Genomic DNA, 12,729 nt, shown 5'->3' with positions numbered 1-12,729 from the left:
TTAGTTATTTTGGACTTACCGGGTATTTAGATGCCCCACTACTTTTTATTGCTTCCCCGGCATAAATGCTGACACCACATAGATCTTGTAGTGACCAGTGGTTTGTTTCTACTTTATTCATATTGTGAGGTTTGTGGGGGTATTTCATGACTGACTTTGTTTTAAGTGTTATACGTTGGTTTTTGATTTAACCAACTTCAGATTCTGTGTGTTTTAATGGGAGATCTGAGAGACTTTAAAAACTACATTGACATGGTTGTCTTCCCAGAATGACCACCAAACTAAAGTTTTCAGCACCGCATTCCATGAATAGTTTGGTTAAAAGATTTTCATCCAATTTTGAACAAAATAAATGTAGAACAATGCTATTTAATCTGCCTCTCTCCGTGACAAGATAAAAAACTTATAACAACCCTCCCCCCACATCTTTCTTTATTGAGAAAGGCTTGCTACAAACACATCTTAGCTCCTTTAACTTATATAGTTAGTGATATAGTAGATTTACATTCTGGTCACAAGCTCCTTATCTTGTGAATTAGTTACAAACAGTTCATGAACTGGCATCATGTACTGTTTCATAGATTTGTTTTAAAAAAAATTCAATCTGTAGAGCAATTAGGTTAGAAGTAGTTCTTCGAAGGCTCAAACAGTTCTAAAATCCAACTGCTTATGTGCAGCAAAGACTGCAAATAATGTCATGCTTAGTTTTACTTTTATAATACTCAATATTAGCTTTATAATTGTATGTAGAAATACTTATAAAATTTTAACTGCTACAAATTTTGATTGATCAAATATTTGGACACCGTAGTGAGTTACATGTGTATTACCACTAATTTCATAAACCCTTCTTCTTCACACTTTAACTTGGTAAAATGCTGTTTTTCTTACCATGAAGATGTATGTATCATCAATAGAAAAGAAACAATTATTTCTAAAGTTGGAATTGTAACTGAGTTTAAATGGTATTTAAAATAATGTCAGATCCTTTGACTTTGTTAGAATGGCTTCCCAAACCTTTCCTTTTGATCCGATCAATTGAGTGACTTTCCATTTGAAGTATCTGATGACACTGACATTATTTAACTATGAGGCTACCACTCCCTATTTATAGTGAAAATATTAAGAGATATATGGCTTCATGTTTTTATATAGCCAAGAAAACTTGGTATTAAAAATGGATAAAATTAATTTAGAAGAAATTTAGAAGGTATAAAAGAAAATTCAAGCTTCAGAAAGTGATAGGCAAATGTACCCTCTGCAGTTGCACCTGTTAAAATGGAATTTTCAGATAGTCTTTTGGTAATAAAGACTTGAGAAACAAATGCTTCTTTATTAGATTTGTATATTCTGATTCCTACTCTGGGTTTCAGTGATATCGTGATAGCTCTCATGGTGGATGGTAAATAATACTTCAAAAACAGGTATTTTGAGCAAGTTACATATAATTTTTTAAAGTATACATTTACTTATTGCTCTTTGTTATTAAAAGGATTTAATGTAAAAGGTATTAATTACCATGTAATAAAGGGGAAAACCATTGTAGCAAGAGTTTTCAGACTTTTCTCTGTATGCTCTAAGAAAAGATTCTTCAGCCTGTGATCTTGAACATATTTCATGCACATGTAATCTACATAATCTAGCATTTCCCATTCACTCTGCAACTGGTAGGCTACTGGCTTCAGATAAAGGTCACACAACAGATCAATCTCCCAAATGGCTGGCTGCAGTAGCAGTATTAAATAATTTTCCCACCACCGCCCAAGACCAAAAGAAGTCAGCTAGCTATCCCTTGCTGCTCAGATCTGCAAATATTTAATAAGGGAGTGTCACACAGCTGTCCTTGAATAAGAGGTGTTAATTTTAGATTTAAAAATGTGCTAAAGTGAGAATTCTGTTCATTATACATGAACCATTTCTCAGATACTACTAAGGTGAGACCATGCTAGAAGCTGGAAGTAAAAAGTGAAAGCTATCAAATCCTGGTTTTATTTAAGTAATAATATTTCAATATGAAATAAAAATTCTGGGGCAAATGCTAACATACCATAACATAACAAACTTTACTTTTACAGATGGTCTAATCATAGAGCCGATGAAGGTTTTGCATTTTCTTATAAGAGTAATGTGGTGCCATAAGGAGGGGAATGGAATATTCAGGTTTGCATTTTTCAAAGTACTTTTGTGGACAAAGGATTGAAAGGTGCAAAAGAATAAGTGGTATTGCTTTTGATTAAGAGCAGCAACAGTAGTGGCACCTACTTATTATATGCCAAGTCCTATGCCAATCATGTTACATATATTATCTCAACTAATCCTTACAACAATGGACATTACTGTTTTCACAGCATAGCTAAGGCACCTGAGAATTAGAAAGGTTAGGTAAATTGCTAAGAAGAAAGCAAAGAAAGCCAAGAAGAACTCAAACACAATTCTGGTTTGCTTCAAACTTAATTCTCCAAAACGTTCTTTTGTTTTTTACATCTGTTTTCCCATTAGACTCCTTGAGAGCAGTACCCATGCTTTAAAATAACAACTCCATATACTTTACACCTCAAAAGTCCTCTGCATTCAAAAGAAGTTCAATGTTTATTGATTTAACAATGAATATATTGATATTAAAGTAGTTTGGAAATACTTGGCAACATTTAGGTCTGATGTTTTATATTTATTTATAATAATGACAGATTGAAAATGCCATAATTTAGGATTCTTTACCAATTTTAATTTATCTTCTACATAATTAACCTGAAAAAGAAGGATTTACTGCATCTCACATAGAAAGAAAGATGATTATATAAGCATAATACACTTACTATCTTCCTTCGACAGGTTCAATGTCAAGGGTGTTAACTCCACTGCCATGGATTCTTTCAACATCTCTGTCTTTGTTTAACTCCAGTCCCAAAACTCTTTATAAAAATTAAAAGGGGTATAAGAAAAAAAAAATTACAAGAAAGTAATTTAACATAAAAAAGTTCCTACTTCATGAAGGATATATACAGTGCAGAAACCACAGATAATGCTTAAATCTTTTAGCATACACAAAAGTTATTTACAGAGTTTTAAAGACTCTGCACACGTTTTTAATAGCAATAATAAAAAATATTATTTTTGCATGGATAATGCTCCATGCAAAAATTTTCACCTGTAGCATTATCTTAAACTATATTTAAGGAATTCATTTTATTAAGTTTTTAAAAATATAGAAACTGACACAAATTTTCACGCAGTTAAATTCTAATAACTTAAGCTTAACTGAGGACATCTAGTGGACAAAAGCTTACGTTACAGTTTTTTCTTTTCTTTTTTTTTTTTTTTGTAGAGACAGAGTCTCACTTTATGGCCCTCAGTAGAGTGCCGTGGCATCACACGGCTCACAGCAACCTCCAGATCTTGGGCTTATGTGATTCTCTTGCTCAGCCTCCCGAGTAGCCGCCACAACGCCCGGCTATTTTTTTGTTGCAGTTTGGCCGGGGCTGGGTTTTTTTTTTTTATTTTTTATTTTTTGGGGCGGGTTTGAACCCGCCACCCTCGACATATGGGGCCAGTGCCCCACTCACTGAGCCACAGATGCCGCCCTACATTACAGTTTTTTAATTCCCTGAAGTGTTTCTTAAAGACTTAAAAAATGAATAACTCAATGCAACAATTAAGCGTATTCCAATAAAGTCAATTAAATGTTTATCAATACAAATGATTAAAAAGTACACTCACAAACTAAGACAAGCTAAGATAGCTACCTTTTTGAATTTGCTAAAGTTTTCCTTGTGGCCAAGAACAATTTTGGTAGATGTACATTTAAAAATGTACATTTAAAAAAAAATGTACATTTAAAAAAATGTACATTTAAAAAAATTATTATTATTAAAAAAATGTACATTTAAGGGATGTGAAGTCATGTATGTCTATTAAATATAGTTTATTGTTTGTTCATTTCCCCTATATGTATGTATTTTTCTACCTACCATATCAGTATCACTTTGGAAAATAAACTAGTGTCAAACCATACTCACACTGCCTTATATATTTAACCATTCTGTTTGAATACATATTTATTACATTAATTCTTCATTAATTGTACTTTATATAAGGTTCTTCTTTAAATGTCTGATGACTAGCTGGGTGTTATGGCGGGCGCCTGTAGTCCCAGCTTCTTGGGAGGCTGAGGTAAGAGAACCAATTGAGCCCAAGATTTAGAGGTTGCTGTGAGCTGTGACACCACCGTACTGGGGTGCCATAGTGAGACTCAGTCTCAAAGAAGTCACAAAATCTATTAAAATGTGTGATGACTTTATCCTTAAATCTCATCTTATCTAATATTTGTACTTACATCTACATTTTGTTTTCAATTGTCTGATATCCTTTTGTATTTTAACTTTTAAACTATATTAGCATTGTGTTAAACTGTTTTAAAATATTTTAATCTAAAGTACTTCTGAGAACCGGCTTTTAGTCTTTTTTTATTTAAAAAAATAATCTGACAATCTATGCTTGCTAATGGGAGAAATCGGTCTGTTTGCCTTGGGGTGGTATCTGATATAATTTGCATTATTTCTTTTTTATTTAAAGCTGTGGTTTCTTCTTTTACCTCTATTTTTGCTAGTTCAATGAACTTGCTCTTAATTCTCCTCTTGTTAATTCAAGAATGTCTAAAAATATATTTAGTCCATATTACATATTTCTAGCTTGTTTATTCTTACATATTTAGATTTAACTATATATCCACTGCAAGGTTCATAGCTCTCCTGTTTCCTCTCCCTTTCATCTTTTATGTACACTGGAATCTCTTTCAAATACATTTGTTCTCTGATGAATGTTGTTTCTTGGGTATTTTTTCCAGAAGTTAAATGGAATGAAATATTTCTAGGAATCTTAGCACAAAGATCTCTCTTTCATCTGACAAATTGGCTAAGTTTGGATACCTGGGTTGCAGTATTTTTTTTTCTCAGGAGATAATCATTCCAATGTTTGCTAGTTTCTAGAATGCATGATAAGATGTCTATTGGTAGTTTTGCTTTTGTGAATGGTAAATTCTTTGTTACTGGAAGCTTTTAATAATGTCCTCTTTATTTCTTGATAAATTTACTGGGGTATACATAATTTTATGTCTTTTTCATCAATCTTATGGACTTCAGCAAACCCTTTTAGTCTGTGAATCCTGATCTTTCTTCTTTTTCTAATTATTTTATGTGTTCATTTTTTTCTCCCTCTGGAATTATTATTGCCTGCTAGATCTTCTGGATCTACCCTCCAAGTTTCTTATCCTTTCTCTTATATTATTGGACTTTTTGTTCTTGTTTTATAATTTGAGATATTTCATTTGATCATATAGTTCATTATTCAGTACTTCAGTTCTGTGTAAGATGGATTAGCATACTTTATCCATTTCCCCAGTAATACAATTATAAAAACTAAATCAAAAGCATGAAATAGCTATCTATAGCTACTTGAGAAGTCCGAAATGTAAACAGCAGTAGGTACATTGGGGAAAACACTAAAATTCAATGTGCCACTGAATCAGTAATGAGTTTATTATTATTTTTCCTTCTCTACTCCTCCTTGGTCTGAATTTTACTCAGCCAGAAACCTGGAAATGAGCACTGTGGAAAGAGTTCAGGAGGGTTGTGGCCCAGCTCCTAGTTAATCCAGTAGCAGAGATGGCTGTGGCTGGAAACAATGGCCTACAGGAATTAGAACTCTGAGGGAGAGAAATTATTTTCTCTGTTCATCAGAGCTCTGATCCCAAGAAAGTAGGCTCTCACTTCTGAGCCCAGACTTGAGTCTAAACATGAAAATGTGTGGCAGAACAGGGTAACTAGAGCCCAAATTTTCTAACTAGAGGACCAAAATAGGGAATCTCAGTGAACTGAGAGGTATCTGAGAGAACACAGAAAGGAAGGAGTTCAGGAAAGTGACTCCATAAAGTTGTTTATAAACTTCAAGACTCATCCCTGAGTGGAACATGCATGGATCTAAACCTGAGGACCATAAAAACATTTTAAAAACTGAACTAACAGACTACGACATAAGTCATACACTGACCATTGGGTGGTCCACACTGGGGCAAATCTAAGGAGGCTTTGAAAAGTCAACTGACATCGAAACCACAATCCCCATACAAGGTTGAACAATTAAGTTGGCAAACTCATCCTAGAAAAAGTGCTATATACCTCATTGCTGAGTATCAATACAGTCACCAGGTGGCCAAGAGAAAGTACTTTGAAGGTGACCAGAGATATTCAGCAATGAGGTGTGTGGCATTTTTTCTAGGATGAGTTCATGAACTTAATTGTCCGAACCTCAGACAATGACACCTCTGATGCCCATTTGAGAAAAAGAGTTCAGAGTTCCGAAACTGTTTTGAAGAGAGGCCTAGGCACCGGCCTTGGTGCATGGCTTCCCAAGGGTAACAATACTGTGAAGGTGATCATAGTGATATTCAGCAATGAGGTATACAGCACTTTTTCTAGGATGAGTTTGCGAACTTTTCTTCAGAGAGAAGAAAAATAGTAAGAAAGAAACTTGAGCCCGGAGGAACGAAGAAAAAGCAACAGAGATGGTTAACTTTTTTAGTAAATGTATTTCCTTAAAATGTGTTTGGTGTTTGAAAAAATTTGTAACATTGTCTGATAAGGTTTATAACGTATATAAATGTTAACATATAAGACAAAAATATATAGTGAAGGATATGCCAAATGAAGCAGTAAAACAATGATTCTAAGTAGACGATGGAAAGTGGGGTGTTGGTACAACTCAAGTCAAAATAAATTACACCTACTCAGTCCATTTGCATTGAACTGAGGGACCCAGGGAGGCCAACACCAGCAAGCCCTCAGCAAGGAGAGACAAGGGTGCCGCCCCTCCTAACATTCCTCACTGGCTTTTACTTAAATTTCAGGCAAGAGAAAATACAGTATAGTGGAAAGCTTCAAAGAGAGAGTAAAAGTTAGAAAACGAGTAGTTTATCGTCAGCTGCATGATCGAACTCCTAACATTATCTTGTATTCTGCACTTGGGTCTTGCCTTAACCTCATCATCATTGTTACTGCATGACTTAGGGTTGGGACAGTGTGCTGTGTCTACTGAGTATTGTGTCTAGTTCTCAGGGCCAGCAGTGATGCTTGGCTTTTCCCCAGATCACTCTGTCCCTAGTGCCTAACACTTTCAATCCTATGCTCTATCCTACATTTCACCCCTTTTTTGTTTTTTAGAGCAGATTGAATTTATTAAAGGGAAATATAGGAGAGGGTTTTAATTAGTTTTTAAAAATGACTCAAGTTAGTATAACATACGACCACATCTGTCTGTCCATGTTAGAAAGTTTCTGGGACACTGATCAGCTTCTATTCAAACGGAATTTACTTGTAACCTGTCCTCACAGTTAAGTATATATTTTATAATTCCTAGTGCAACCACCAAAAAACATTATATAATGTGATATAGTCAAAATCACACTACGTAAGTTAAAATGGAATACTAAGTAATGTTTAAATAACTCAAAGAAAGCAGAAAAGGGAAAATAAAGGATGTGGAACTACTGACACTTTTTCATCTATGGTTGGTGAGAAAGGAAAATCCTTTGAAAAACTCAGTTTTTAAAAAAGTGAAACATAGGCCAGGCATGGTGCCTGAACTCCTAGCAGTCTGGGAGGTTGAGGCTCAGGAGTCCAAGACCAGCCTAAACAAGAGCGAGAACCCCATTTCTAAAAATATCTGGGTGTTGTGGTGGGTGCCTGTAGTTCTAGCTACTTGGGAAGCTGAGGTAAGAGAATCCCTTAAGCCCAGGAGTTTGAGGTTGCTGTGAGCTATGATGCCATAGCACTCTACCAAGGGTGCTAAAGTAAGACTCTGTCTCCAAAAAAAAAGTGAAACATACTATCTAGTTATTCCATTTAATATTTTTTAATGTGAGAAATAAAAGTGTGTATTTATACAATGACTCATAGTTGAATTTTCACAGCAGTTTTATACATAATAACAAAAAACTGGAAACAACTTGAATGCCCATCAAGTTAGTGGATAAAAAAATTGTGACCTCACTTTGCATAGTCAGGTATGTATGAATGTCAGTGTTTAATTTCCCACAGTTTAATTAAATAATACTAGAACGCTGACCAACATGGTTTAAATTTCGGTTACTACAGTTTACCTATGAGAAACAGCATAAAACACAAAGCTTGCTACTAGCTTTTCAGTCCACAAATCATTACACATATAAAAGTGGCTCAAAATTAGTCATCGATTTACATGACTTCTTTCAAAATCTATAGGTGATTGATCACTACAAAGCATGTAGGTTTGTTATCTCTGTGCCCTTGAGATAAGCCCACATGAAATTTTATAAAAAATAGGTAAATAAAAGAGGAAATTGGCAAACAAAATGAAAGTTCCAAAACAGAATGCTAAAAGTGAAACTCTAATTGTACATAAATGGAGTTAAAGAAATAATAGCTGACTGTGGGAATGTTGACCCTGCTGTCCTTGGAGAAAAAGACTGAGATATGCACACCAAGGAAATCAATGAGGGTGAACTTGTTGACATAAATGAGGAAAAGCGGTTGTGATGAAAGGCTGAAGATGTCTCAGAGAAAGTGACACTGGAGAAAAACTTCACTTTAAAGGAATGCTCAGAGATATTTCACCATGTTGAAAACGTAGGGGACAGAATGATGGAATGTGATATCTAAACTTCTCCTGAGCATACAATTCACATACACAACTGTGTCCTCTACTCTTCAAATGAATACCTACACAGGTTCCACACGATCAATATGGCCAAAATTACAGGTAAAACTTGCTATCCCTTTATTTTAGCTCAAAATCTAGGACACTGTTTATTTTACTTAACACTTATACTTACGAATATAAAATTTATTTATTTTTTATTTTTTCTGGTTAATTCGAGGGCACAAAGAATTAGGCTCCAATGTTTGTATTTGTTAGGTATACTCCCTGTTGTAGTTGTGTCCCGCCCCCAGGAGGTGTGCCATCCACCCCCACATTGTGCCCATTAAGTGGGCTTGCTACCCCTTTAGAAAACCCTATCTCTGGCTCGGTGCCTATAGCTCAGCAGCTAGGGAGCCAGCCACATACACCGGATCTGGCTGGTTCGAACCCAGCCCGGGCCTGCCAAACAGCAATGACAACTACAACCAAAAAATAGCTGGGCGTTGTGGCAGGCGCCTGTAGTCCCAGCTACTTGGAAGGCTAAGGCAAGAGAATCGCTTAAGCCCAAGAGTTTGAGCTGTGACGCCACGGCACTCTACCCAGGGCAATATAGTGAGACTGTCACCCCCCCACCCCCACCCCCAAAAGAAAAGAAAACCCTATCTCAAGGCTGGGTGTGGTGGCTCACGCCTGTAATCCCAGCACTCTGGGAGGCGGAGGTGGGTGGATTGTTTGAGCTCGGGAGTTCAAGAGCAGCCTGAGACAAGAGCTAGACAGGGTCTAGCTCTAAAAATGGCTGGGCACTGTAGCGGGAGCCTGTAGTCTCAGCTATCTGGGAGGTGGAGGCAAGAGGATCGCTTGAGCCCAAGAGTTTGAGGTTGTGTGAACTATGACGCCACAGCACTCTATGTCGGGCGACAAAGTGAGACTCTGTCTCAAAAACAAAAACAAAAATCCTATCTCAAAGTAATACTCAACTTGCTATACAAGGTACTTTTCAGGGAATCATTGTTCATTCCTCCTTTTTCATCATTTACTTATTTAACCAATTTCCATGGCTGTTTGACTTTATTTCTTAGATATTTTCAAAACTTCTTTAATCACTTCTCTCCTGGACAACTGAGATTCCAACAGTTACCTAACTTGGCTCTCTTACTCTTAACTTCAATCCATTCAGCAAGCAGAAAACAAAATGCATTAGTTGTCACCTTATGAAGGTAAGTTTCATACTTCTTACCCAAGCACACGAAGCTCTTCAACATTTAGCTTCTATTTCTCCCAACTTCATCTCTTGTCAATGGTCCCTAACCTCAATCCTCTGCTGTAGTAATTATGAACTTTGTTCAATTCTTGGTCTATTCCCTACCCTTAAAATACTGCCTGACACACAGCAGGAACTCACTATGAAGATACGAAAAAGTATCTTCATTTAGGTTTATAGTGCCTTCACCCAGGACCGCGGGAGCACCCAACGCCCTCAAGTTGTTGACAGCATATAAAAGGCGTCCTCTGTTTGCAAGCCACACAGCAGAACACAGGATAAATATGAATTTAGTGGAAGGAAAGTGATGAGACGGGGAAGTGTGGGGCAAGGCTTAACAGCCAGTGGCCCAGATTCTAACAGGCTTGTTAGAGAAAAAAGGTTTTCTTTACCTGCGTGTGGACTCCGCTCTCCGCAGGTAAAGCGGGTCCTCCAAACCCGCTTGTCGCGCGGACAAAAACCCAAGCATCGTTCTCCTTTACACCGGCTTGAGTTCTGGGCGCCGCCATGATAGTGCGCGGAGGCGGGGCTGCAAACAGCAGAGTTTCTTATTGGCCAAGCGATTGATCCATCCAACCAACAGTGAGCGCCGTTACTGGCAGGGCGCGAGGATAGAGGCGGGCTGGTTTCCACCGAGTAGTGCGCGGAGTCCTTCCCTGCAGTGTTTACCCTGCTGCTGCGGATCAGGCGGCAGCTCTTGCTGGGAGCCTGGCCGACGGTATGGGTTCTTCTCAGGGTTTGTTCCGCGCCTTGTGGAGAATGCTGTCAAAAGAAGTGAAGGAGCACGTGGGCACAGACCAGTTCGGGAATAAATACTACTATATCCCGGAGTACAAGAACTGGAGAGGTGAGCGGTTGCGTGGTCGGTAAATGAGGAGAAAGTAAGAGTGTCTTGTCAAGTGACGCATAGTGCGACACTCAGGGTGTCTCCGGAGGGGATACCCCGAGTTCGCTCACTTCTCCCCGCCCGCTTTACTCGGGAATCGGAGCCTTGCGGGGGCCTGACTCTGGGCGCCTTTTTTGGGGTCTGTTTTGCGCCGCGGTCCTTCCCCCCGTGCCTGAGCCCCGGGCGCCTGTGGCTGCCCGAGCTAGCCAGGCAAGGCGCACACCCCTTTTCTCCCAGCCGCGCCGGCAAAGGACTCCTCGGTTTTAGTTCTTGCCATTAGATAAAGTAGACAGGGAAAAGTTAACAGAGATCTTTTACCAAAGGGGCTGGGGAGTGACAGAGACGTACGCGTGTGTGCTCCTGTGTCCCACTTTGTCACCGGCTCTGAGTGGCGTAATTGAAGTGTATCTTCTGCACCTCGGCTGTCCTCTTTCCTGGCGTTTGTTTACCTTTTGGGGGGCACCTTGGCCCTAGCACTGGTCTCGTGTCACCTTCCTCGCAACCAAAACTTGTCAGAAGTACAAAAGATTGTGGACAAAATAATTGTCCGCCCCAACTGTCATTACCCTCACTTGAAAGTTAGACATAATAATAGTAATAACAACAGTACTATTAAGAAACACAAAGACCTTTCCAAAATTGTGTTCTGTTTATTCATTTCCCACACATATAAACTGTGACTTAGCACTCAAATTTGTTTGCCTATCCTTTTTCTGTAACTTACTTTACTATTTAGACTGGGTTTCCTAATGAGCTTCTAAACTCTGTCAGGGTGGAGAGTATATCTTTTTAAAAAGTCTACAAAGAGCCTAGCATGATGTTAAGTATTACTTGACAGATTGCAAGCAGAGAGAAAATATGTTTCTTTTCCGTAAGTTGTAACATTAAAAAATACGCAAAATGTCAGATTGAGTTTTTTCATTGAAGGGTAATTTAATTTAATTTAATTGTTTGGGATTCATGAGGGTAAAAAGAATTAGGTTACACTGATTACATTTGTTAGGTAAAATCCCTGTTATAATTGTGAAACTTTAATTTTATTTATTTAGTTATTTTTAATGGCCATTCACTTTTTGTGGAGCTCTTCGTGAATTTTTTAAAGTTTATTATTATTTTTTCATTTTTGACTCCTTTCACACTTCACTACTAATAGTCTACTGTTGACAGGAAACCTTACCAAGAAGAGGATAATCAATGAATATATTCTGTATGTTATATGTATTATATACTGTATTCTTTTCTTTATTGTTTGGGATTCATTGAGGGTACAAAGAATTAGGTTACACTGGTTGCATTTGTTAGAGTCCTTCTTACATTGTGTCCCACCACGAAGAGGTGTGCCATACACTGTGACCCCCATCCCCCTTCCTCCTCTTCCCCAAGTAAAACTAATTGTAATACAGTAACATTTACCTTTTTTGGTGTACTGTATTATGGTGTTTGACAAATGTATAAAGTTGTGTAACTGTCACTACAGTCAAGATAATAGAGTGGTTTTGTCACCCCCAGAGTTCCCTCTAACTCCTTAATAATTTATTCCCACTCTTCATCCCTACTCCTTGACAACCACTGATTTGTTTTATGTTCCTGTAATTTCATCTTTTCTAGAAATCGTATAATTGGAAATATACAAGGTGTATGTAGACTTTTGAGTTTGGCTTAGTTCACAATGCATAATGTCGTTGGGACTCATGTATGTGATAGGAGTTCTTTTTATTGCTTAGAAATATTCTCTTGTATGGGTTCACCAGTTTATCTCTTCATGAGCTGAAAAACCTTGAGATTGTTTCTAGTTTTTGCTGATTGTGAGGAAGGCCTCTGCAGACATTCCTGTGAAGGATTTTGTGTGAACATAAGTTTTCATTTCTCTTGGGTAAATACCTAGGAATAGGATGCTGGGTTTTGTGGTAAA

The 12,729-nt window shown here is 37.6% G+C and overlaps 2 protein-coding genes across 5 annotated transcripts in view; one reads left to right on the top strand and one right to left on the bottom strand.

Annotated features, from left to right (window-relative positions):
• The window catches only part of ERCC8 (ERCC excision repair 8, CSA ubiquitin ligase complex subunit), a 51,080-nt gene extending 40,618 nt beyond the window's left edge, over positions 1-10,462 (bottom strand). Inside the window, exons 1-2 of the mRNA XM_053590183.1 lie at positions 10,324-10,462; positions 2,817-2,912 (exon numbers count right to left, since the gene is read on the bottom strand). Coding sequence (XP_053446158.1) covers positions 2,817-2,912; positions 10,324-10,400 — 173 coding nt within the window. The 5' untranslated portion in view covers positions 10,401-10,462. The remainder of the gene's footprint in view (positions 1-2,816; positions 2,913-10,323) is intronic.
• Positions 10,463-10,559: 97 nt separating this feature from the next.
• Positions 10,560-12,729, top strand: part of NDUFAF2 (NADH:ubiquinone oxidoreductase complex assembly factor 2) — a 278,588-nt gene continuing 276,418 nt past the window's right edge. For all 4 annotated transcript variants that reach the window (XR_008379758.1, XR_008379755.1, XM_053590157.1 and 1 more), the window contains exon 1: positions 10,560-10,778. Coding sequence is in view for 2 of the 4 variants with exons in the window: in XM_053590157.1 (XP_053446132.1) it covers positions 10,652-10,778 (127 nt within the window). In the remaining 2 variants the exon portion in view is untranslated. The remainder of the gene's footprint in view (positions 10,779-12,729) is intronic.

Source organism: Nycticebus coucang, chromosome 1, assembly GCF_027406575.1.
Source record: "Nycticebus coucang isolate mNycCou1 chromosome 1, mNycCou1.pri, whole genome shotgun sequence".
In the NCBI taxonomy this organism is placed as follows: Eukaryota; Metazoa; Chordata; class Mammalia; order Primates; family Lorisidae; genus Nycticebus; species Nycticebus coucang.
Note: the sequence above shows the minus strand (reverse complement) of the source record. Positions and strands in the feature narration are given on the sequence as shown.